At 40.7% G+C, this 25723-nt stretch overlaps 2 protein-coding genes across 3 annotated transcripts; one reads left to right on the top strand and one right to left on the bottom strand.

Annotated features, from left to right (window-relative positions):
* LOC118428927 (MAPK regulated corepressor interacting protein 2-like) lies at positions 1-5605 on the top strand. Its single transcript, XM_035839222.1, has 6 exons — positions 1-173; positions 295-373; positions 3515-3633; positions 4222-4272; positions 4517-4564; positions 4859-5605. The coding sequence occupies exons 1-6, from the start codon at positions 122-124 to the stop codon at positions 4927-4929; spliced, it is 420 nt and encodes a 139-aa protein (XP_035695115.1). The 5' UTR covers positions 1-121; the 3' UTR covers positions 4930-5605.
* Positions 5400-25511, bottom strand: LOC118428925 (formin-like protein 3). 2 transcript variants are annotated; one of them, XM_035839219.1, is made up of 26 exons: positions 25308-25511; positions 24464-24665; positions 20292-20362; positions 17365-17451; positions 16966-17126; positions 16489-16639; positions 16044-16094; positions 15774-15869; positions 15286-15432; positions 14965-15081; positions 14379-14516; positions 14137-14163; positions 13644-13757; positions 13010-13142; positions 12137-12253; positions 11125-11216; positions 10647-10863; positions 10053-10180; positions 9537-9605; positions 9319-9405; positions 9003-9071; positions 8799-8879; positions 8266-8392; positions 7785-7885; positions 7362-7526; positions 5400-7168 (listed from the first exon to the last, which is right to left on the bottom strand). In XM_035839219.1, exons 2-26 carry the CDS (start codon positions 24540-24542, stop codon positions 6608-6610), a joined length of 3186 nt encoding a protein of 1061 aa, XP_035695112.1. In that variant the 5' UTR covers positions 24543-24665; positions 25308-25511; the 3' UTR covers positions 5400-6607. The 2 variants fall into 2 exon arrangements, with proteins under 2 accessions (XP_035695112.1, XP_035695111.1); XM_035839218.1 differs by lacking the exons at positions 24464-24665; positions 25308-25511 and adding an exon at positions 23716-23903.
* Positions 25512-25723: the final 212 nt, after the last annotated feature.

Here is a 25723-nt window from a genome sequence, read left to right as displayed (position 1 = left end):
GACCAATCAGAAGTCGCTATTCTGAAAATATGCATCTGATTGGTCGATTTTTCACATATATATCCAATGACACGGGGCTTTTGGAAGATATACGGGGAAAAGACTACAACCGGGACGCAGAATGTACACTGTGAGCAGAGGCCCTAGCAAACTGGCAGCCCAACGCCGAAGGGGTGAGTAAAACACCTCAATCTGCGTTTATACGGATAGTTCCCATGCCGAACTTACGCCCACAGAAATTTCCACGTCTCTAGACCATTTCTAACCGATTTTATGGGTCTCTGTCGCTATCAGGTCCGACGCAAAACCTTGAGAAAGTGAGTCCCACATCGCCTACCTTCAAGGACGAAAATTGGAACGCCATCAAAATGAGGTGAGAGGCACTGATCGGTAACGGAAACTGGTGTGATCACTGTTTGCACAACTGATCTCACGGACACCACACACTCACAGGTGTTATTAAAACAAAGGATGAATGTTGTGACCTTGGTAAGGTCATCCTAACCTTAAAACCTGGTGCTTGCGTAACCTCAATCTGCCGGCCGGTTCGGACTAGTTCAGTGGGGAGGGGGGTGCAGGTGGCTGGGGCCTTTGTTGTTACCGGACGCCTGCAGATTGCTATATCAATGCACACTAGTAGCTAAAGATCGCAAGTTTTCCTTACACAATTCTCTTATTGTTACAAAATGTGCCCACCATTTTATGAAACACAACATCTGCGACAACAAAATACACACACCCTACGCAAGAGACAGATGACAGATGACCCACGTGTTATGGTTACATCACCTTAACCCAAATCGAACTAGTGATGTAACCCTCATATTAAATTCTTCATGATAATTTTCAAAGGGAACCATCAATTTATCCCATTGCAATTATTTTGCAAATTATTAAGTTCAAGCAGTGCAGTAATTTTTTTTACACATGAAATTATATGTTCACCTCCATATCCAAGAGATACCATCTGTTGTAGTCCTGCCAAATAAGACATACGCTAATCAATTATCCTTTACATGGAGCTGTGAGTCTGTGACTGTCAAATATCTCAGAAGATTGAGAAGACAGCACTGATTGCTTTTCTTTAATGGGCTTAAGTTAAAGTAATGATAGCCAGCAGCTGAGACAATTACTCCACATTAGGTCATGGGGAAAAATGTTCCCATCGGCTATTTGATAAATTCGACAAAAGGTCTGAAAAATTTTGCTGTTACTCTCTCATACTTGAATTAGTATAACCTTACCTTTGGCATTTTAGCCCACTTCTTAAGATCTGTACTATAACAAGATATTAGGTAATATGAAGAATAAAAACATATGCTAACTTTTAGGGGTGTGTATTGACAAGGAAATGAAGATTTTGCAAGATACCAAGAATAACATGTTTGTTTCGCTGTTGCTATAAGTAGAAACGGTACACTGACATTTTGTATTCTATTCACGAATGGGGACAGGACTGAAAATAGAATCAGGGTCAGGTAAAGTTCAAGGTGATCCACTCTGTCTCATCACCGACATCCTTCATTTGACCTTGATTAGGTCTTTCCTATTGGTTACCAGCCAGACCTTCCATTCACTAACCAGAGCACATGTCCAACTTGTTCTGTTGCCAACACGATGTGGAAATGCCTGCCAGAAATGTTAATGATATTGGGTCATCTTCTCAACAATTCCCTATAATTAGCCATTTATTTACCCATCATCATAAGTCACTTCCCATGCAATTACCTTGGCCCCATTCCTAACTCAAACCAACTGTTTGTCAATGTCCAAGAAGACGTTGACCCTACAGCCAAAGCCTTCAGTGGCCATATTTCTGGTGAAATTATGTGAGTGGTCTTAATATGTAACAGAACTATGTCACCTATTGCTAGTAAGAGATATCATGCCATGCTGGTCCCAATATGTAAGACAGATATTTCATTTACCATCTGCTGTTGATGTCACTGTGGCTGACAGGGATGCCTCAGACTTATCATGGGGGAATAAGTGAATATGTAAGGTAGACTGGAAGGTTAAAAAATAAAGTTTTTCTGCTCGAGTCCACAGTCCATTATGCGAGGCTCAGTACAACTACATACTATGAAGAAGTTTGAGTTGTACTGTTTTGCCAGACAGTTCACGAGGTCTACTCATACTTCTGTTGTCAAATAGTGCAGACATCATAGCAACTACGTCAACTGTCAATTTACATGCACTCCTTTGTTTTTTTTTAAAACAAGGTGGGTGGGGCTTATGTGGCACGAGACCAATTTTCCCCAGATGTTAATGCATGTCATCAAAACGAAGGTCATAATTATGTCTGGCACGTTGTGTTTTGGATATTTGATATGGAACGGTGTGTTTTTGTGTATGTAGGTTCAGATCTACATGTAGAATAGAAGAACAACAAATCGCTGAAGGATTGTGTTGTGGAAAATTCCAGCCATGCATGCTTTCCAATGTCAGACTCAAAGACAGTGATCTATAAAGATTTATCAGTTTACAGTGGAGTCGGGTTTCAGCACTTGCATCAGTGGGAATGGTATGTACTTTCATTTCCCATATCCTGATATATGAGTTATTGGTCTCCTTGTGAGGGGATGGGAGATAGTAATAGTACTAACATATTAGGAGATCTCCAGGGCTGCCTTTTTAGGATGTGGGAAATCCTTACTCCAATATGCTATCCCCATATGTATAATAGAGCTGTAGAGATGTATTGTGTAATCTACTACATGTATGAACTACCGATGCAAAGTCTGAAGATAGCTAATGTCTATACTAGTAAGATGCTGGAGAGAGCTATATGTATGCATGTGTAAATGTGGAGGATGCTGATGGATGGAGGGAGAGAGTCATGTGCATTGGTGCTACACGACTATATGATGATGTGTAGAATTAATGATTAACTGTTGCCAGCAGTGCCCAAGTAAGGACTGTGATTGTGAAGTAACAGCTTGTGTGAAATGCCAGGATGTGCACAGATGGGTCAGAGTACCAATTGACATTTATGGAAAGACGTTCTGTGGCCTCCTTAGGGACTTATGTGTACAAAGCAGGAGTGCCTGTCTTATTAAGGATGTGCTCTTTGCAGTTGCTATCATCAATTGGATCCTTCTGTCAAGTTTCTCCTTGTAGATAGAATTTATTACCCCCTCCTGGTCATGACAAGGACAAGTTTAGATATTCTCCAACTGTATAAATTTCACTGTCACACTCACACACACACACAAGTTAGGACTTGACAATGTTATTTTTAATGTTACGGGTGTCCATTTTCACATATTTTGATAAAAGTGTATTTTTTAACATCACTCAATAACAAATCTTTAGATATAATGTACCAAACAACTGCCTTTTGTAGCTGCATACTAGTACCGAACTACCATGACAGTAGTGATAATATTTGTAGCCATTGATTCTGAGTTTTGCAGTATTCAAGACTGTGCATTATCAACATTGATCACATTTGATAAAAAAATGACCACGTACATGAAAGACTCACCATCATCTTTACCTCCTATGTTGTCAGCTCTCCCAGGCCAGTCTTTACTCCAGTGAATGGGAAGAAGAAGGAGAGAACAGTCTCACCTGTCCACCAGCAGGACCAGACACCAGAACACCAGTATAACATCAGATACTTGTATGACAGTAAGTAGACACAAAGATGAGGAAGGATTGTGGTATGTGCGTGTGTGTGTGTTTAGCTATTTATGTTCACATATGTGAGATTTAGGGGTGGGCATTGGTACGATGTACAGGTACAAAATATATTTTTTTCTTGTTGGACCACTCAGAAAAAAAGGACTTGAAAAAATCAGTGGACCAGATTTTTGCCCGATTAGAATATAATCACACATTCAGATTATATCGGCAGGGGTTTACACATTTGGTCGCTTACCGGTCAAAGACAATCACAAGAGCAAAGTAGAGTAGGATTTATACTATTTATACTATCATTTCTTAGTTTCTAAAGTCTTTCAGAGGTTACATGAAGGATTTTAAGATGCCAGTGGGAGTCGAATACTCCACCAAGTAGATTCCTTTACGGCAAATAGGACCATTGTCACAATCAGGTTCAGGTCTGGATTTGGACCTGATCCTCTGGACTTGAACTGTACCTGTGCCTGAATTTTCTGCACCATACCCAACCCTAGTGGACTTGAGTTATTGTGTATGCAAAATTTTTACCCTGCAGTCAGAAGGAGATGTCTAACTATTTTCTTTTTGCGTCTGTAGTTTGGAGAAGAGTTGAACGTGAGGAGCAAGAGGACAGGGATAAAAATCATGGTGAGAAAATTGTCCAAATACTCCATGTACCTGTTGAGCTTTGACCACTTGTTGAATGATTAACAGTGATGATTAATCTACAATTATGTTGAAAACACTACCTGGATTGGAGGTTGTTAGTCTTCTTCAGTCTTAGATTTCATCTTGTTGTTGAATTACCATAAAGTTTCATCATTTACCATAAAGTTTTATTATTTGTCCTTTATTATATGCATCCTTAACCACAAATGTTTGTCTTTTGCAGGCACCAAATATTATGTAGAGTCAGAGAAATCAAATCCTGCACTAGAAAGTAAGTAAAGATCGGACAACATTTCCAACTGCTAGAGAATCTGTCAGCTGTGTGAACCAAATGCTTTGCCTACATATGATTAAAGGAGCAATTCTGCAGTTACTACTAGTTTGACAATGATTGTTCCATCCTGATTTAAATGATGTCATTGTGGTTTGCACATAATTATGATATTGAGCACTTTAAATTTGTAATTAGGTATGGTTTGTAAAATAAATGTGTTGTTATTATATTCTCATATATGAAAAATTCATTACGTACACACACGGTTCATGAGTTCAATTTGTTTTTCAGATTTTGTTCCATTTGACTTGGAACAGTTTTGGGCCAACAAGTTCTTACAGAGTGTGAAAGAGGCCTCGTGATAACTGTACAGTGTGTGTCCTGGTAGTGTTCTTCTCTCATGTAACTGGATGTTATATATATACTGTGCTACCAAGAAAATAATTATGTGTACTGTCTCAATTAAGTAGACTCAGTCTCATTTTGTCCTGTACAAAGAGGAAAGTAAAACTTGAAAATATATAGACAAGCAATACCTAGAATTTTATGTTGTATGTCCCTTAGTGTCAGGCCACTAACATGGATAATAGTATTGTAGACAATATTTGTCATAGTGTCTATCTCATCAAAAGTAGGGGTGATATTACTGAAATGCTACATGCTAAACAATAACAAAAGGACCTGCTATTTGGCATGATGTACATGAGTGTACCTAGAACATAGACCATAGAGGTGAATTGTGTTAGTGCTTTAAATTTTTACTGATTCCTCTCATTTTCATTACCAAGCATGTTCATAGATGGCTGATTGAAGTCAACTAAATGATGAGTTAGAAGGTACAGACACTCTTTATTCAGTTTTGAATTGTACAAATATGTTTGACATAGAGCAGAACGTTATATCCAAGCAGTTGGCCTGATTTGCAAAATCGTTCCCTTGTATGATACATTTTAAAAATGTTTCTGACTTAGGAGGTGTGTTATGTGCTGTACCAACTGTTCTTTTTGAAATGTATAAATATGATCATGTGAAAGCTGACCTGGAATTCTGTAGTTATTTATTTATCTATTGGCAAATGTTACTGTTATGTATGTAGAAAAAGTATATTTATCACTGCCTGCAAAAAAAGTCTTTAGCCTTTATTGCTGTCCTTTTTGAAAAGTTGCAGACATTAACTTCAGTTGTGCTGTTTCACATGTAGCTTATCATCAACATATTAATAGAATAAAATTGTGAGTTAAGGCACAAGATACACATGGTATTTACCATCGTTTGTGACCATGTGACAATAGCAGAATTTTCACATTTCTTACACATCCCATGTGAAATGAGTTCTCCTTGTAACAAGTTTTACATGTCCCTAATTATTATGTTTTCCAATATCATAAAACAACTGCATAATTCTCCTGAAACACGTTTCCTGTATGATTGTATGTACATACATTAACAACTCAAATGTTTTGTTATACAGATTTTGCTTACATATAAACAGAGAACAAAAGTATTCCTTCATTTCAAATTGACTTGAATCAATGCACATCCCAACAACTTCGCATAAAATGCTCTGTCCCATATTTTGTGAAAGGGAACTTTCTTACAAAAGATATCAATACAATATACATTTGCCCCAAGAATAGTAAGGAAAGACATGACATATAGAACATCTTTGCTTGCTTTGAGTGTGATGACACTATCAGTAAGGTTTTATCTCAATCACCTTGGCTCTAGATCCTGCTAGAGCAATAATATTATTCGTTGAGTGGCTCTCCATTCCCAATGAATATGACAACAAGGAAAATCTTGAATACTGCAGCTTCATTGCAAGACTTCCGAAGAAGCTGACTGGAATGGGCTGAGACTTCTATGATTGCTTTTAGTCTGCTCGGATCTTAGCCTGTGTTGTAACCTGACGATAAAGCTTGGCAAATATATGCAGCTATTTTCGTATTAATAACAACTATTAAACAAAGGGAACTCATTGTGAGCTTGTGACTTGCATGCTAACAATCATGTTGAAGTCACGAAGATTATTTTCCTGGATTAGAACATGAACTCGTTGGAAGTGCGACTACTCATGACGGGTTCTTTACTTTTTGGCGACCCGCCGGTCACAACAAACTTCGAGGGAGGATTCGTGATCGGCGGCTTGCCTTCGTTGATATGTGGACCGTTTTCCTTAGGGCCATTCTTTATGGATGGGGCACTGGTGTGCTTATCTGTCGTGCTGGTCGCTAGGTCGAGTACAGTGGTCAGTGCGGAGGGACTATCACAACTCGACCCGTCTCCAGATTGTGTCCCTGTATTTGAGTCTCTGTCCGCTGGTCTCAAATTATCATCTGTTGTTGCTTTGGTGACATCATTATCGGTTTGCGCGTGGAGCTCGAGCTCCAACACGCTGGCCAGAATGTCCGGTTCTTCCGTTCCTACACTACCCCGGGGAGTTGCATTCTTCGCATCAGAACCTTCGCCACTCGTTTCCGACTTCGGCTGGTCGATTCCCCGTTTTCTGGCTTCGGCCGCAACTTGGTTCCCGATGGTGGCCAGAGGGATGACGATACCCTTGAGGAACCGTGAACTGGAAACTTTTTCAGCCGCCGTTTTCTGTGGTAACAAAATCGAAAATTCATATTATATGATCGCTGTCCAAAGGAAAGTGTAGTATCTTAACGAGATGTTTTTCCAGTGTCTCAGTCTCTCATACCTCTTTTCCTTTGGGCAGCTTAGATTATCGGTGTCTTGTTGATGATATAATTTATCTCTTATCGAGCCATAGATGTTTTGAACGGAGGCTTACCTTGTAACATTTGCTGAAATCGTCCAACATGCCGAATAGCTTGTCTGGGTCGGTCATCTTGTAGTTCTCCCCGAACATGGCGCACACGTCCCTGTACGCGTCCTCCATTTGCCTGAAGCTGTCCATGGCAGTCCACACGCTTTGGACATTGTCTTTGTAGAAGGCGTGCGAATAAGTTACGGAAAATAGTAGCAAGCTTTGGAGTCTGAAAATTATGATTAATATCTGGTATATCATAACGTTTCTAGCTGCCTAAAATGGATTAGCAGAAAACGCAACTTCCCTTAAGACCTCAGCTCAGCTCAGTGCTCACCAAACTTTCGTCAACTTCACGTTTTTAAGATATTTTTCAATGTTGACTTTCGGATTTAGACATCTCGAAGTAGACCTTAGATATACAAATGTGTGTGTGGAAAAGGATATGGCTACAGCGGTGTTGTCCGGCTCGCTCTCGCGGATCTGCTTGGCTGCCTCCATGCCTCTCCTCAGGGTCTGTACGTCCAGCGCGACCGCCTGGAAGGATACTGGGGGAACAAAGATAGAGATACATGTGTGCATAAATCTCACAAACACAAGTCTATGAGACAGGTACGAGACAGGGAGACGCTTTAGCTGAAGTTGGCTCCTGCCAATTCTGTCTTCTAATTCTATTTTCATGGGCGAGGAACCCACTGAAACAAGTACATCAGACTAAGGCTTCTGGCCCAGACCTTTCAGCATTGCAGAACAGTAACAATTGGTGGATACTTGCAGTGATTTACAGATACGTCATGACAATTAGTTTACCATATTATAGCTGGGGTGTTCTTACGCCTTTTCCTTTATTGCCAAGGAATTATACTTGTTCGTTGCCAGATTGCATTTTGTTAATTGCTGTGACAGTTGGTGCCAAGAGAGGCGGTACCTTCTTTTGCCAGTTCAATCTGCATGTCCTCATAGAAGAGATGCGCATCGGGGAATTTCTTCTCCACGATGTCCACAAGAAAGTCCAGCAGTGTCCTGGACTTGTCTGGTGTTCTGACTTCTTTCAGCTGTAAAAAATTTCATTAAATGTGACAAATCAATGAGTGACTGAGATGCAAACCGCGTATCCCCCATGTATATGCAGTACTGTAAATGCAGCAACGTTCGCGGTGGTTTAATGTTCGCGGTTTTCCCGGCGGCCGCTTCACCGTGAACATTTTTCCATAACAGTAAGGGATGTGTATGGTGCTACCGCGAAATTAAAACCACCGCGAAAATTCCATTTTCCCGCTACCGCGAACTTAAATGCATTTACAGTAACTGGTGGCCAACTTTAAAATTGTCCATACGTCATGGTCAAGTAGCAACTGCTTCTTTACCATCGGAAGCAGAAGAACAGTATATGTTAACCTGTTAATGATGCCATTGCCATATCGGCTTTTGATCGATTTACCAGAAATTGGAAGAGCTTACCTTCTCCAAAGACTCGAGCCTGAACCCGCTGGCAGGGTTTCGTCTGTGCCCATTCATCTGGTTGCCAAGAGCCAGAATAACCTGCATTTGTTAGACAGAGGTTAAAAACTTTGAGTATGCAAAGTACGGCAACAACCCTATCAATTACAGTGTAACCGTGTACTGTTTTGTCAGAGATCGAAAAATTTAAAAAAGAAATCATACCTCAAATAGTTTACGGAGCCTCCAGCTGCTGAGAACACAGAGGGATGCATCAGAGACTATCTGGATATGCTGCAATGAAGATCAGTTTTTCATGAATACTCAGATGAAGCTCCATTTTATTCACAAGATAGATGAAAAAAAGTTCCGTCTGGTGTCTGACCATGATGTATAATGCGAAAAGGGTTAAAACTATGTAACCTACTTGATGCAGACAAAAGCACATCTTAGTTTAACAACTTTTTAGATATTATGAATTACATGCACATGTACTATATTTGTAGTAATCTAGAATGCCATGCATTGCTAGCGTACGTACTGCTTTTGCGGTCTGCAGAAGTTCACTCATCTGTTCCTGGAAGGCCATCTGGCGTAGGTGCAAGTCGTACCCTTCAATTTTTGTTAACTGTGAGGAAATTGGTAGAACATCATCATAAGTAGCATGTGTGTCATCATTAGAGTAACAGGTACATATGAATTTTGAATATGCAGATGAAAAAGACAGAGAAACTAAGGATATACTACCGTATTACATACCTCATAGAAGTACTTTTCCGCCGCACCGAAGCGATTGTGCTTTTCCGCGTGTTCCTTAAGAAGCGTGATCTGAAAAAGTAGACCAAAACGTTTGTCAGGCAAAATAAACTATCTATCTGTGTAAAACGTTTAACCTACATTGATCTAAGGCTTATCGGTCATTGTAGATCATTGTATACAGGATAGTTTCTCTATCAAACTTCCAATACCTCATGTGGCATTGTTTTTGGCTGGTGTAACTAATACATGTCATACATTGCTGACCCAGAGGTTCGGAGTTCGATACCCGCCATGCCCCCGACGTTGTGCCATTGGGAAAGGCACTTTATGCAACCTTCCTCACTTCACCATAGTGTAAAAATGGGTACATGACTTCGGTCGGGGCGGTAAAATACTAGGTTCTGTCTGTGCTTTGTATGTGACACTGTTAAGATAAGTTACAAAAACTTAAGTCCAGTGCCACATTGTCCTCGTCTGTCCGGAAGCAAATTGAAAAAAAAAAGAAGAAAGAAATACCTCATCTTTCCTGGGGAGGTACTTGAGCAGCAGCTCGGCGTTTTCCCCCGGCAGCACGGACGTGTCGCACGCTCTGATGGCCCGGATGATGTCAGGGGTGGGCCGGCCCACGCGTCTCAGGGTGATCTCTGGAAAAAAACGGTACAATTTGTTATCTTTTAATGATCATTTCGGTCATTAAAAAATAGCAATAAGGTAGAGATACGTAACTAAAATGCAGGAGGAGGGGAGAAGCCTACATGACTAATACAAAGCCCTACTCCACTTAACTAAGCTAAGTAATACTAATCAAAATACAAGTATAGTAAATATAAGATGAATTAAAGAACAGGAGCAATTGAGAAATACTAACAGACATTTTGGAACGTTTTCACAGCTGTAAAATTCTAACAATCATCATGCCTTTGTAAAACGTTTATTTGACAAGGGTTCTATCTGGGAATAGAACTCGACAGTCAACAGTTCAAAGAATATATGTCTTTGGCATTTCTATCAGTTTGGCTGATTGCTGTTTTGTTGCTGTTGAGCATCTGCAGAGGATTTAGCTTATCATGATATTGTGAACATTCCCCCTAAAGCCTTAAGCTTACTCACCAACATTCTTGGCTCTGTTCTGGTCCACTAACATCAGTTTGGAAGACGCTCTATTCCGCCCTGACGGTAACGCGATGCCCGGGGGAGGGGGGCCAGGGGGCGGGGGGATGGAGACACCACCCGGGGGTGGGGCTGGGCTCCCCTCGGGTTTGAGTTGAAAGGCCGCTTCCAGTTCGGCTATGTCCGCTTCATCCAGAACGGAATCAGGACTCATTGTCTGTTTTGAAGAAGGAGAAGACATATGTGCTTTTCAACCACAAATATCATCAGTGTATAGGACGGCATTCTTATGGATGGCGTGATCAGCACCAAGGAGAGATCCATTTTGCCAAGGATTCGCAAACATGTTTATGTATACATTGCATCATTATTAAGATTATCACATGTAGCACACAGGGAAGTTGTAAAACATCTTTGGTACTTAGGTACAAGCTGTATGCTGATAAAGGAAGATTATTATTAAATTTATTGTTCTTACCTTGAATATTGAGCTCCCGACCGAGTCCAGTGTGCTCCAGTTCAAAGCTGGGAGATTAACCTTAGGGTTTTCCTTCTCGTCGTTTGCCATTTCTGCGAGAAGATTATATTTTCGAAGATTGATCATCATACAGTAGAAGCTTAATTGTATTACTTATTTGTTAGTGAGTTTTATCCAATAGTCCGAAGTATACTACAGTCTAAAGTTGCGCCAGTCACATCCCAAAGGGTGGGAGGGGGGCGAATATAGGCGAAAAACACAAACAACACTCACGATACGGAACTTCATTTACAAAATTTTTGATTGGAAATTTGTTCATCTGAAACAATATTCTAAATCGAGATACCGCAGTAGCTATCCTACAATACTGTTTTTCAGCCACGACTTGAACGTCAACTGTTTGAATCTATAACTTACAGCTGCTAAATAAAGTAATGAAATGTGTAACCAGCAAATCACAGATATTACGTTAATCAATGGAGACTGCAAACTGATAATCTTCCAATCATTCATAGCATCGATAGCTGATTAACTACCACTTGGTATAATCGCGATTTGGTATTTGCTAAGTATGGGTTAAAGAAACGAAATTCTCCTGTATTCCAATTTTTCTGTCAAGTATTTGATTGTGCCAGGAATTTTCCGCCACACCCTTTTTACTTTGCAGCACTTGAGTCCCGTGATCATGATTTTGATCCTTGCAAGGGGAAAATTGGTTTTGTATATTTTCGGATCAAAGGCGCCGACAGCGAGTACGAAAACGTCATTACATCTGTTTTCATGCATACTCATTCCCCTGCAGGCTAGAATTGTGGTCGCTGCAATTGTCAAATTCTGTCTTTTGTTACTCACTATAAATTGGTCTGCAGCTTAAAACTGTCTGTAGCCACAAGACGTGTACTGAACAACTGTAGGTAAGGGCGTACACCACTTAGTTTCAGTCAAATCTGTTGAATTGTTGTTATTTTAAACCTAGGCTACAGTGTGTACGTGTATAATCTCTAGTACGTACCTAACAATGACGACATGCTTTTCGATCTCCGCTCTCCGAAATAATTGGATCGTGTGGTGGAGAAGCCGTCGGGTAGCGGAGGCGGGCGTGGAATGTTGACTGCAGGCCTCGGAATAGCTGTGAGCAGAATGGAACAAAACCGCATACTCATCTCACTCTAAACAGTAACATACCTCACCCCACCCTACCAGACGACAAGCATTGGTGATTCCAAAACTGGAATATGACGAAGTCGACCTGCATGTTTATGAATGAACTGCATGTTTATAAATGACCTGCGCCCACTCTCTCCCTTGCAATTCTTCACCTGGTTTGGCATCAGTCTCCCCCTTCCCCCAAACAGTTCAATTGTCTGTATGGTATAACAATATCGTTCTGTAAACCCACTTCATCTATTGACATATATCATGTGATTATTAGGCTGCAAGCACGATGCTTATGTAAAGCCTGACACTCAAGACATAAATATAAAACAACAGTAAAAGATCTAATGTCAACATACATGCGTAAGAACAAAATTGGTAACAGAAAGTAAATGTTAACTAGACAAGTCCGTGATGTGTCAATTAAGATACGTTTATCTCTCCCCATGTGACGTTCTCGGAACATGTCTGTAAACAGAAATGTTTGTTTACGAAATAACGTTACCCCTCATCACGATGTAAAAAGTACCGCAACCCTTTGTAACCCAAGCTAAATGTACCTCTAACTTACGCCATGGCCTGTTATCTCATGTAAAGTATATAGTTAGCTTCAGTTGTATGTACAGCATTTTGATAAACATGGCGGAATGTTGTTTATGTCATGAGATAGTGACTGGTGACCCCCTCCATTTTCTGCACATATCTGTAGTTTTAGATGACAGAAACGTACCGAACTCTGGAGGATTCGGTGGTGCCTGCTGCTCTACGGTTTTCCCAGTCTCCGGCACAGTCGCCTCCTCCTCATGGGGCTCCACGGTGGTGGGGATGGCAGGGGAACCGTGCAGAATCGGGATCTGTTGCTCCTGGAAATAACAATGACAGAAAAACTATGAATAAACATTGAAAAAAAGGACGTAGACGTAATATTACCAGGGATTGATCATTATTGCTGTAGTGGGGAAATCACAGTATTGGGCAGAAGATTAACTAGATTTAACATTATGGAATACCGGTACTGATTTTAAAACGTCACTTGTCACTCAAGAGTATCAATTCTTACAACTGTTTGCCATTCGGGTTTCCTATTCCTACATGTATCATGTAGCTATGAGGAAACAACAGTGGTATTTAATTTGTCTGGCGAGTTGAAAATGTAATATTTTTATGCGTTCTCGGTATCACCACAGAGTGTTATGGTCGTAACGCTATTATTTTCTCTTGTACAAAATGAATAAGAGTGACCAAACCACTTCAATGAAAATAATCCCATATCAGAAATTTCGTACATATATTCATACACATCATTGTTTTGTACATGTATGTCTACTGATCACACACATGACGAGTAACCGTTGTTACCTTACCATGAGCCTGTCTAGAGATTCCTGTAGATCCAAAGTCTTCTGTTGAAACTCCTGACATTTCTGTAGAGCCTCCTTCTGTTTGTTTTCCAGTGCTTTCTTATCTTCTTCTGCGTTCTGATACACAGTTATAATTGCATCAATACTTTGACCGGGTGTTTCTATACATAACAATATATACATAACAATATCACTAGGAGGTGGGATGTGTCAAACCAGTGGATGAGGTTTGTCGATAAAATGTGACCAATACAGGAACGTGTCATTCAACATAATAGACACTGAAAGAGCAAACGCTTAACGGAGCTTAAATTATGATAAGTAGTGCACCCAGGAATAGACCATGTAACATTTCGGTTTACTGGTAAAGGTATTTGTGATACACGCTTAACGAAACTTGAATGTTCAGTTGATACTTGGATGTAGTAGCTACGAGTAACGTTACATACAAATAAAAAACAATATGTATAATGAATAATAACTAGTCTGAACTCACGTGGATTTTTCCGTTAAGGAGATTGATCTGCAAAGAGAAAGAAGATTATCATAACATACTTGTTTTAAGTTGTTCATTTGCCAAAGAGATGACTAGAAAAACGCAATGAACATCGACATTGAATGAAAATTAGGAACAGATTGTTCAACTTCACATTTGCTGAGAGACAAAACTATTGCCCAATGGAACATTCTTCAGGATTGCTCAAAAATTAGTTCTGAATGGCATTTTGTAAATCTCACCTCTTCTCTGAGAATGGTTCCTCTCTGCCTGAGAGTGAGCGCCTCGTCCACCACGTTCTGCACGTGGATGTACCGATTCTGCCAGTTCACCAGCTCTCGCCTGATGGCGTCGCTGAGTGGGTCCGCGTCATCGATAGACTGTAAACACAGGAACGCCATGTCAATCCTTTCACCTTTCAAACTTTTAGAAACTGCTCGCAGTCATGTCTATTTGTCTCAATTTTTTACTGTATCCTTGCATAAGATTGACACTGAACGGATATATTTGCATGATTATCATCGCACTCAAGCAAAAACATGAGCATTTGCAAAGCCGTAGTCTGTGTAACACAAACTCTGCTGTCCGGGCTGTATCTGGCCCCTCCTCTCCAGCAGGCCATCCGAATGTTGGGCGAGCTGCTATAAGCAAGATTTAATCAGGCTAGCAAGGCCGCATTATATGAATAGTCCTGAGACTATGCTCTACTTGCCTTCAAGGCTGTGAGTCACTTGTCATTGTTCTTTTTCATCAGCCACACTAGCAGCAATGAGATGTTAGACTATACAAACCTTCTCTATAGAATTCGAGTCGATATGCTATACAAACCTTCTCTATAGAATTGGGGTCGAACCGTGACAGGTGTAACTCAAACTGCAGGTACACGCGTGCGTTCATGTCGTCCACAGACATCAATAGGGAGTTGAAAAATTTCAAGCAGGCAAGCTGAAAGGTGAAAAAGATACCTGGTTATTGCACGTGGTGTACCGGCGGTTGGTACAGATTTTCTGGTGGCAACACTTGTAATATACATATGAAAAATACTCAAATCTTACGGAATTGGATTAAACAGAATCCGAATCTAGTCATAGCATCCTCTTCTTAGACACATGGCTTTTCATTACTGATTAGGCAGCTATCAAATCTCACCTTGAATGAACTGCGACAGGACTCTGCTTGTAACATGTTCACCAGTTGTTTAAACCTGTGTGTCTCCCCGACCTGTAGCTTCAGGTAAAACAGACTCCTCAGTACCGCCCCTGGACCGTTGTGGTGCCCCGTACACTTCGTCATGATCTGAAGCAGTACAGTATAACATATAAAATCTAGTCATTACGCAACATGTCTATGTGCAAGGAGGACCTCTAGCGACACTAATAACAATTATAGTATTTGTATTTGTACGCGTAAAACTTTGCAACCCAATTTCATCGATGCCATTGGCATGAGCAGGTTTAGATAGATGTTACAGAAATTGATTTTTAGCCAATATTGTTTCCACATTTTATTCAGAAGTCATGAATTAAAGAACATTCAAAGAAAATCACCTACTCACGTGCATCACCATAGAACATACGACTGTTTTTTTAGCCAACTGGAGCACTCTGTAAACACGTAAGGGCTGAAATAAAGTCTACCTGCAGTGCGACCGTCCTTGTCTCGTGGTGACTACTGATGAGACTCAGCGCTATGGTCTCCAGGTTGTTCGGCTCGTCTACTAGCTCCGACAGGTGCTATTGGAAATATTAGAAACGTAGCAAAATGATTTATCAGTACATTTCTAAATCTAGTGACTTGTACTTTTGTTAGTAGCCCACGACGCTTTCGTAATGCGACCAAGTAGTGTAATTTAAATGGCATATTTTGTTGCCTGTAAATGTAAAATAAAATAAAAACATATATATTACCTCTGTTTCTGCCAGCGCCTTGAGGCAAAGCAGGCAGTTGTGTTCGTCTTCCTGCGCAACAGTAACACAAAGTTTAACATAAGTTATCAGAACAAGGCTACACACGGCACATAGTCGACTTTCCTCTATTTTATTTGACCAATGCTACAATAAGAAGGTAGATAACATACTCCCGGGTTTATATTTTGTTAGACTGAACATAACACATTATGATTACGAAGATGTACATGTATCGAGAGGTTATAGAGGTAAGCTTTAACAACTGATACTGTCCCCCCAGCTATGAAGCGCCCTTGCAAACTTAACATAGCCCACATTGAGCCACATTTCATACTGTGTTTGTACTATGTTAAAGGCATGGATATCCCCAAACGGCCTGCCCTTTTGACATTTTCCGACACCTCCTTAATACGAACTCTAGAAGAACTGACATGCATGTACATACCATCTGTTTCCTAATGCGTGAATCCCCCGTGTCCTTGCTGTTAATGACGGCAATGCTGAGTGTACCGCTGTGCTTCAGTGAGTTGTCCTTCAGAAAGGCGATGAGACGCCGTATGCCATGGTGAGGACTACTTACGAAGTCCTTCACGAAGCTACCGGAGGATAACACAGTCACATAAATCAGCTTAAGAATAGACCGGCGTTTAATGTCTAAGAATAGTACTACCAAGACCCTTTTCTTTTGTAGGTTGATTTGTATATTTTGCTTGATATGTCTCAGTAAAATGACAGCCAGTAATCTTCAAGATAAGGAAATAAATGCGCTCAAAAGCTTTATACATGTCAATGCTGTCGTGTTATCATCTATTTGAGCAAGTGACTCGAATGTTTATGCCAAGACCTCTTTATCTACTCATCGTACTCACATTTCTAGACATCTAATGTTTTCTTTGTTGCATGATATGTGGGTGGCACTCACTTTCCTTGTGACATTTCTATGTCATACTGCAAGTCTGGTAAGAGTCGCGAGGTGGGGACTAGTGACTTCAGCAGGCGTTTGGGCGGCTTGGACTTCCGCAAGGCTGGGTTCATGTTCTTCTGCAGTTCTTCCACATAAAACTCCGGGCGCTGTTTCGGGCGCTGCAGAACAATTACATGTATCTTATCAAAGGAATATCGGATGTTGACCTAATAATGGTTTGAGGCGAAAAAACACAAAAAATTGAAGGAGCTTGAGGACACTGAACACGCGAAGAAATAAACTATAAATGCTATGTGTAGGTCCAATGTAAAGCCTAAAATTAAGAAGACAGAGAGAGAGAGAGAGCAGCGGATGTGCATAGAAGGGGAGAGAGAAAAGGAGAACCATAATATTTACCTTCTCCATGACCATTCGCCACTTGTCCTCCTGTGACATGTGCTGCAGTTCCTCCTGTTTTTCGGGGGACAGCGGACCCATTCTGTCCTGTACAGTGATACATGTGCAAAGATGTTCGGTACTGCTGTTTTGTGCATGTCATAGTTTGATAGCGAGGGACTTGTTTTGTGTTTGCTAATTTACCAGCTTTGTGTTTGTTTATTTACGAGCTAATCAATTAGAATTCCTCCCGCATCATTTGCATGATTAAATCGAGTGCAGACTGCTGCTCAAATCTTGCCTATAATCAAGGAAAATGATTATTTGCTGATTCTCGACACACAGAGAAACATTGAAACGAGAAGTACTTCATATAGCTCGTACAATTATCAGCAGACTCAAAGGTTACCCATACAGGTAGAACCATTCGTAAACTCTCAGATCTACCCGCACGACTCTTGCCAGTTTAACTCGAGTAAGGGTCTGAAAAATGACTAAACGGAAAGGCAAGGACGTGAACACACCATCCGCCCGAGGCCCGTCACCAATCAATACATTTCTCCGTTCTACGGCTTTGTCACAGCGGAAGAAGATGTAATATGTGTCTTGTCTGTATGCTGAAGATGTCGACACAATGGTGTGGTACTATTTGTCACATGTAACCAATATTCACGTCTCTGTCAGGACGGTTGTGATTTATTTCTTCTCGGTAAAATGCGAGTAGCAAACGTTTGTGCATTGCAGGTGCCATCATTCTCATTTTTACGCGTCATTTTACGATTTTGTTGTATTTTGAAGTGCGTTTGTCTTGAAGCACATGGCAAATACAGGGAGTAAGAAGAAGAACTGGAAATACCTTTATGGCTGTATTTAAATTAGTGAGGTTCATTGTAGCTGTCAATGCTTTAGAATTCATGTCACTATTCTCCACAGCATTTTGACAATAACCACACACATAGAAAACTTCTACTCCAATCTTGAAAGTTATGAAAGTTATCAACATGACATCTATATCTAATAACAATGGCGGACAAGTTTCTGCATTGCATATTGTCGGAAAAAATGCCGACGTGTCCAAGTCGACCTCATAGCACTTGGTTTCGCCACAGTTTTGCAGACGGGACAAGTTATTTGCTTGGTTGGCAAAGTCTACATCTCTGCGATAAGTGGTCAAACAGTCAGTTGCTGTTTTTCACTTCTGCGCTGGACAGTTCTGTAAACAGTCTGTGAACGTGTGAAGTTTCTACGACATGTTTTACAATGCCGTTCTTTCGATGTACTGTATCTTCCAGACACTTATGAATTGAAGTGCATTACACTGGGATTGTACGGCACACTTATTTTCCCAGTAAAACAGAAGACTTTTTGTAGATTTTATAGGGTTACGAATACTCCCTTTCCTGCTACATGTGCTATACACATGTATCTTCATTGTGTTTTTTGTACTATACATAAATTGTACTTTTTCAACATTATAGGCCTGCAGTTGATAATATACTTGATTATCTATTGCTTTGGTTCAGCTTGTTTAACCTATTTCTTCTCAACATATTTTCTATAACTCGTGTTTCAGGACTTTGGCCATATAGATAAGAAATCTGCAAGCCGCATTCTTGTCGTTCCCTGTAGGTCTCTTACTCAAATACTTGACGTCAATCTGTTGTCATGAGAACGGTCGGTAATCATTGGTACGAGGGTAAAGATTGGTATGATGGGACCAGCACTTGAGGCAGAATTCGCGGAAAAAGTATGGCGTCACTCCGTCTTGGAAGCCTCTTGGTACATGTTCTTAAATGTCTGTAATATCTTAAATTTGACATCACCTTGACAAGGTAATGTATAACTATTGCACAGACGTCGTATACTATATTTTTTCTCCTTGCAGCTCATTATTTTGGAGTGAACATTAGACTACTCGTACGAAAGAACCCCAGCATTATTGTAATAGTCTATCCAGTTTTATACCGTCTCCCACAACCGAATCTTTATTTTTCTTAGTTCTCTATCTCCTCTTCATGGCACCTTACTAGGTGTTGGTCTAAACAAGTATTTACGAGTACATTAAAAGTCGATAACTGCCCCGCCCTGACCTGGTCCCGCCCATGCATATTCAATATATTTATAAAATGTTAATCCTCTTCGTGAGCTTTAACTTACGGGGCTTAATATTTATACAAGGTCAGGGTCATCAGGAAAGAATTCTGACCTCTAACCCCGTCAGTCGCGACAAAGCTGAGCATCATGGGACATAACTGCTGGAAAATATTTGCCTTTCTGATAAGGCTGCAAATTAAAGTCCCCCTGAAGCAGATGAAAAGTACCGCTTTAGGGTGAGAACTGATAACCATTTTAAGTGTGTCTAGGTCACCCCTACCTGAAGTCACATTCTTAAGGGTTAATTTCCTCCGTTGCGAAATAAAGGCACTGCTGTTTGGTCCAGTTTGAAAATATTATATTTTACTACTGAACATTATGACATTAAAACCTGAGACAAAGTAATAGTATTCTTTAGCCACATTCAACTTTGCATTTATATCAATCCCCCATAAAATACTTAATACTTCACTCATATATATATATATTCAACCTCTTTGACAGTACCTTTTGACATTTCCCCATTATTCTTTACAGCAGTCTTGTCCTACATGTTTAGTGAAGAGTGCTGTAAGTCATACTCGGATGAGTTAATAAGAATGCCTTTCTCTTAAATCATAAGTTTGACTAAGGTAGTATAACGTTATTTTTAATTACATATCATACATATTCCTGGCTCCTATTTCTCTCGACATAATGTAAATGTATAAAAGTTCTGGCATATCCTGAAAACCTAAAAAATGTGAGGGAGATTATTATGCACCCTTCTGTATAACCTTACCATAGAGAAGCACGTCAACACAAGAAGTAAAGAACGAGATAGCATTGTAAACGTAAAGTATTACCCAACTTACCAGCACTCTTTTAAACTTCTCGTCCACCACATCTCTGTCTGGTAGGCTGCCGTCAGAGATGGAGTTCAGATCTGAGGAGAGAAAAGTGTGGATCAGAAAGCAGTTTCATATGTATGTTTTTGTCTCTCCATACATAGGGATAACTGTACCATAAAACAAAAGACAAAACCAATACGCGTTGAAAACATGCTATTGAATGATGCTGCCATGTCTCTGATATTTGCGATGATGCGTTGCACTATCGACTGTACGGTACACTAATGACATTTCGTGGAAAGAAATGTCTTGGATGACCATGGGAAGGTCGCAGACTATCACGATAGGACGTTCAATAGAAATGGAAGTCAGGTATGCGTAATACGATCTGGTTATTGTGTTCGTCACATTTCGAAAATGCATGTCAACAAAATATTTTCGAAGTAAAACAGATGGGCTCGAAGAGTAATGATTGCAATGACGTGTGGTGGTTTTCTATAGCTGAGAGGCTGTGCCATAGCTCTGAAAAAAAAATTCTTATTCATTTATTATTATTTTGACTCATGGTATTGGTAACTTAATTCAAGACAGCAGCTCATGGCTTTTGTTTTGCATTGCAGGACTTAGCGGCAATACTCTTCACCCTGTTCTTTGTTAACGGTAGCTATTATTTGTTACTATATGGTACTTCAGTAATCCTGAAGTAGTGATAGCTGACGTAGTAGTGAAGTAGTGTATTGCTGTTAACCTTTATGTTTGTGATCATGATGATACATGTGACACTTTTTCCTCATCGCCATTCCCTGACAGTTACTGCCTAAAGACATCCAGAAGACGAGCTCATACCTAGCTTTGATGTTGTGAATTCGGTACAAGAGATGCATATAATATGAAAAGAGACAGGATCGGTGTGTTTATGTAACACAAGTTTCGTTTTTGGGAAAGTGTATGTGTGTGAGGGGGGGGGGGGGCAGAAATGAACATCCACGCCATACAATATAGGTCGCCATATGGATTGTCTTTACACATCGTTATATGAATTTGAATATTTTAGTATTATCATACAATAAGAGGGACACCACGTCACCGACAAACCAAAGAAACGTAATTTCCAACATATCTATGAAACACTAGCACTGAATACACATGCCACAGAGAGGATAGATATAAAGTTGTCTGTATACTAACCGATCCTCTTGTTTATCCACTCTGCCCCCAATCTCTTATGTCGTATTTGTGGAAATTTAAACATCGCAGCCGCAAAGTAACACATGTACTTACGAGGATGGGGCTGTTGTAATACCTGCATGGAAACGTGAGCCGCACTGCCGTCCATTAACGTAATTACTTTGCACATTTTTTAGAAAGGTACAGTATTGTTGTAATCTCACATGGGTGGAAATTGGTTCCAGGCACGAATATCCTTTTCTAATCATGAGTATATGTGGGCGCATTATTAATTCAACCTCTTTTATTGCTTGAAAACAATGTTGCACGAAGTTGATGATGGCTCAACGTAATGACGGGTGGATCGCGCAGGAATACGACGGAGGGATTGTTAAATGTTAACAGCAACATTTCTCTGGTAAGGCCCTGCAATTATGATTAACATGTCACATATTCCAAACCTGTGCGTTAAGCAGGTATCTCATTGGACTTCCTTTTTGCGCCACTTTAAGAATGCCTTGATAAGTCCTGTGAGGTATATACCCGCTTAGCTTTAGTACGTCTGAAAGCAATGACCAGCTATACATCTCCGGGTCCTGTCTTCACATTGACTTGAGCTTGTCTATGTAGGGGCCCAAAAGGAAACGTGCACTGGCACGAACAGGACTTTATTCCCCATGTCTAAAGTGATCTTTGAACTATCAACGTGTTGCATGTGGATAAAGAAAATTTATATCTTCTGACTTATACTGTTTCAAAGCCTGAAATTCAGATGTTCCTGCAATTCGACAGAAAGTTGCTAGAGGACCCAGACTTATGCATTTTCTTGCTGAGCACAAAAGCTACCCACTTACTACCCGAACATAATAACAGTGGCAGTCCAAAACACACTCACACTTACTCACTCCGGCGAGCTCGCTCGGAATCTCCACATAACTAGTCCAAAACACGACATATCAAAACTGGAAGTTTTGCTGCAGTACCTGGAAAAGCAGTCTCATAACGATCTATTGACTTGCTAAACCCCGTGTGCATACAAACATAAACGTCATGACGATTAAAGATATAAATTGTCCAATGTAGTTTATATCCCGCTCACCTGAACAGGTAGAAGATAAGTTATTTCCGCACCAATCATACGCGCTGGTAGGTACATGTACTCCTGAGGGGCCGTACAACACTCCATCGGACTCATCACCCTGTCCGCTAATACATAGCTGTCCGCACAGTCGCTTCAACATTTCATCAACCACTCCCGCACGTTTCACAGCTTAGAAGCTATATAACAACAATTTTCTGAATCTACTAAGTCACCCAGTATCAGAGCACGCTTGAAGTACATTCTTTTGTACTTGAGAATTTACTTCTGGCATATTTACAAAGGGAGCCTTTGTTCGACCTGAACTTTGTGAGCCAATAGTGAAGTATAATAGAATAAATGACCCAGCCAACGTAGTGTGTGTAAAGACGCTTAGGCATTGTACGTGCTTGTGCTCTACGGAGCATTTGATGCATATATGCTTGGACATTTCTTCTGTGTTTGTGTAGCGAATACTGACATGCTTGAACAAGTCAACTGTGGTATACGTAATTCTTCAATTGTAGCATGAAATACATATTCAATGTAACGTGTATCATACCTCAGTCCAAAGTGTTCTTATACCTTATTGGCTAAACTTCTGAATGGAAATAACATTATTGACAAACAAGTGGTATGAGATCTGGTGGCTTTTTGTAACCGCTTGATGTTTTTAAAGAATCAAACGTTGTCCTAAAACTGTGTGTACGTCATGAGTTTGGCATGTACCGTAAAGCTTAATGGTAATTGGGTGAATATTAGGTCTAGCTTTACTGGTGCTAAATGCCACCGTTTCTTTTGATATACCTAGCAGTATATTTTTGTAAATACGGATATAAATTAGCTAGTGTGCAAAGCTGTTTGGGTGTTTACATTCAATAGATATTCGGTCAGATAATGTCCTGGCCATGTTGTAATGGAAATAATATCTGTAATGGGGGGTTTGACGTAGTGCACGTTACTGTTTCCTTATGGAAACAGGGCGTCGGACAAAAATAGCTACCGATGAAGTGACGTAGTGATGCTGTTTTCAAAGCAAACAAAACATTTCCGCCTGAATATTCTTACAGGTGTACCCTTTTTTCTACAATACGTACCGACAACACACAGTAAGGTACTGCAAGGACGTTATATCAGATATAATCGTTATATCAGATATAACGTCCTTGGGTACTGTGAACGACTTCCTGTTAGAATCGTTACCTGAGCAAACTGAGTCCGTGTCTTCCTGCCAGTCATACGCGCTGTGGAAAGTTCCGTTACCATACTTGAACAACACCGGCTCCTGGTCTTCCCAGCTTCTCGGTATTACTTCGCTCGATTGCCGCCTGAATACCCTTGGCAACACCTCGCTCGAAAACCGCCGGAACATTTTAGGCTAACGTTAATCCTACTCTAACTAACTGTTCACCTGGGCAACCGTACGTTTTGTAGCTCGCACACACTATATAGGGCGTTTCTGATATTTTCTCAACAACTGCCCCCTGTTCCGCTGTGTTGAACTTTACTTTGTAAATATCATAAAGCAATAAATCCATAAATTCACAGTGTTTATATATGGCGTTTGCATCAAGGATAAAGAAACGCCCGAGGGTATGTTTACATCATGAGTGGCCTTCAGGATACATACTTCAGGGGTTATGTCTTTTGTTTATTTTAAATCTGTGAAAAACAACGACAACGGAGCTACGCTGACTTTAAAATCTCTAAGGTCTGTGATGTGAAGTCAGTAATGATTAATAAGGCATGTGACTACATAATCGATTACCTACCGTTAAAGCGCTGCAGGAAAAATTCCAAAAACTCGAGGTTTCCACGTCACTAGAAGATGAAATTATCCAGCGAATGGTTCGGTCAATGAAATAGAAAATGTGATTATACATGTGCGTAGCATGTAATAATGTTACAGTGGATTTTCTTCAGACTCGGAAATGTGAAAGGTTGTACCCACCTACGCTGATTTCGTCTGAGTCCCCGTCGTCTAAGTAGCTGGTGTAGGCGCTGGGCAGGTCCTCGGGCTTGAAGCCCATCAGGTGCACGGACCCTGGGCGGGACCCGGGGAGACTGGACCCCAGCCCGAGGTCCTGCAGGGAGCCGATACTCTGGGCATGGAGCCCCCTCCGGTGCTTTAACCACGCCAGCTTGGTGCCTTCCTATGGACGAAAGTCGGCTCGAGTCAGTATTCCTTTTAGACTCTCCGTTGGATTAAGTCGTCTAAAAGGGACGGATAGCATCAAGTATGTACATTTCTGAGTTTCGCTGAGAGCGTTATTACGTCGGTAAACAACACGCCTGTCTCGAAGGTTTCTACACTATGACAAACACGCTGTGCCTCCGTGGGACACACCTTGGCAACTACAGGCCTGATGTGCTCGTGAGGTCAGACTCTGACCTCTGAAAAATCAATAAAGATTTTGAACAAAGTTAGCTACCACACCCATGATGGTTTCTTGAGTGTTTATGACACAATGACATAAAAAAAAACAGTATTGCGTCAGGCTGTGCCCGTGGAAATTGTTCATAGACGATTACAGAAAGTTTTTAACAACATTCATAGCTTTCAAGTTTGTAGCTCGAGCGCTAGCCTTTTTATGCCCTACACTGAAATATCATTACCAGAGGACGGCGACAGCCTTATGTAATAAACATGGCAGACAATATGTGTCTATTATACCGTACCGGAAATACTTCCGTGGTGCCCACGCCCAGGCTGTAACAGGTGTTTTTACCGAGTAGCGTTTCCAGACGCACCAAGCGTGACGCCGTACATTTACTGAAACAAACAGTCTTCTCACCTTAACAGCTGCCGCTCTCAGACTCAACACTACGAGGCTGATATCCAAAAACAGAGCACAAGTTTAGGACTACAACTAGGAAGTCACTGGAAGCTTTCCTCTCAGGTATCAGCCCAGGGTCTCGAGACTGTAACATAGGGTACGTGACTCACTGGGTGATGTCAGAGGCAAGCCTAGTGCAAAGGTCTCTCCCTGCCGCGGTATGGTGTACAAACAAACGGGCAGGTACAGGTAGAGTACTGTTTGACTACTGCGGTTATTGGGCAGGATTTGAAAGGCTAACAAGGAAGTGCACCTTGCACATAACGCTAGGAAAGGCTGTTAATGATAGTGATATTTTCCATTATTGTTTCTGCCTAAAGAAGCAAAGTATTATGATTTTTTAAAAGAAATTGTATGATTGATGTAACTTTGAT

The sequence above is a fragment of the Branchiostoma floridae genome, chromosome 13 (assembly GCF_000003815.2).
Source record: "Branchiostoma floridae strain S238N-H82 chromosome 13, Bfl_VNyyK, whole genome shotgun sequence".
Classification (NCBI taxonomy): domain Eukaryota; kingdom Metazoa; phylum Chordata; class Leptocardii; order Amphioxiformes; family Branchiostomatidae; genus Branchiostoma; species Branchiostoma floridae.
Note: the sequence above shows the minus strand (reverse complement) of the source record. Positions and strands in the feature narration are given on the sequence as shown.

Excerpts from the sequence above, each read along its gene's own strand:
- LOC118428927 (XM_035839222.1), top strand. The coding sequence starts at position 122 with ATGTACACTGTGAGCAGAGGCCCTAGCAAACTGGCAGCCCAACGCCGA. Across the intron at positions 4,273-4,516 it reads GGACAGGGATAAAAATCATG|GCACCAAATATTATGTAGAG; the intron begins GTGAGAAAATTG and ends TGTCTTTTGCAG. Across the intron at positions 4,565-4,858 it reads ATCAAATCCTGCACTAGAAA|ATTTTGTTCCATTTGACTTG; the intron begins GTAAGTAAAGAT and ends TTTGTTTTTCAG.
- LOC118428925 (XM_035839218.1), bottom strand. The coding sequence starts at position 23,884 with ATGTTCCGGCGGTTTTCGAGCGAGGTGTTGCCAAGGGTATTCAGGCGG. Across the intron at positions 17,452-20,291 it reads AGAAGTTTAAAAGAGTGCTG|GACAGAATGGGTCCGCTGTC; the intron begins GTAAGTTGGGTA and ends ATCACTGTACAG. Across the intron at positions 14,517-14,964 it reads ACCCCAATTCTATAGAGAAG|TCTATCGATGACGCGGACCC; the intron begins GTTTGTATAGCA and ends CTGTGTTTACAG.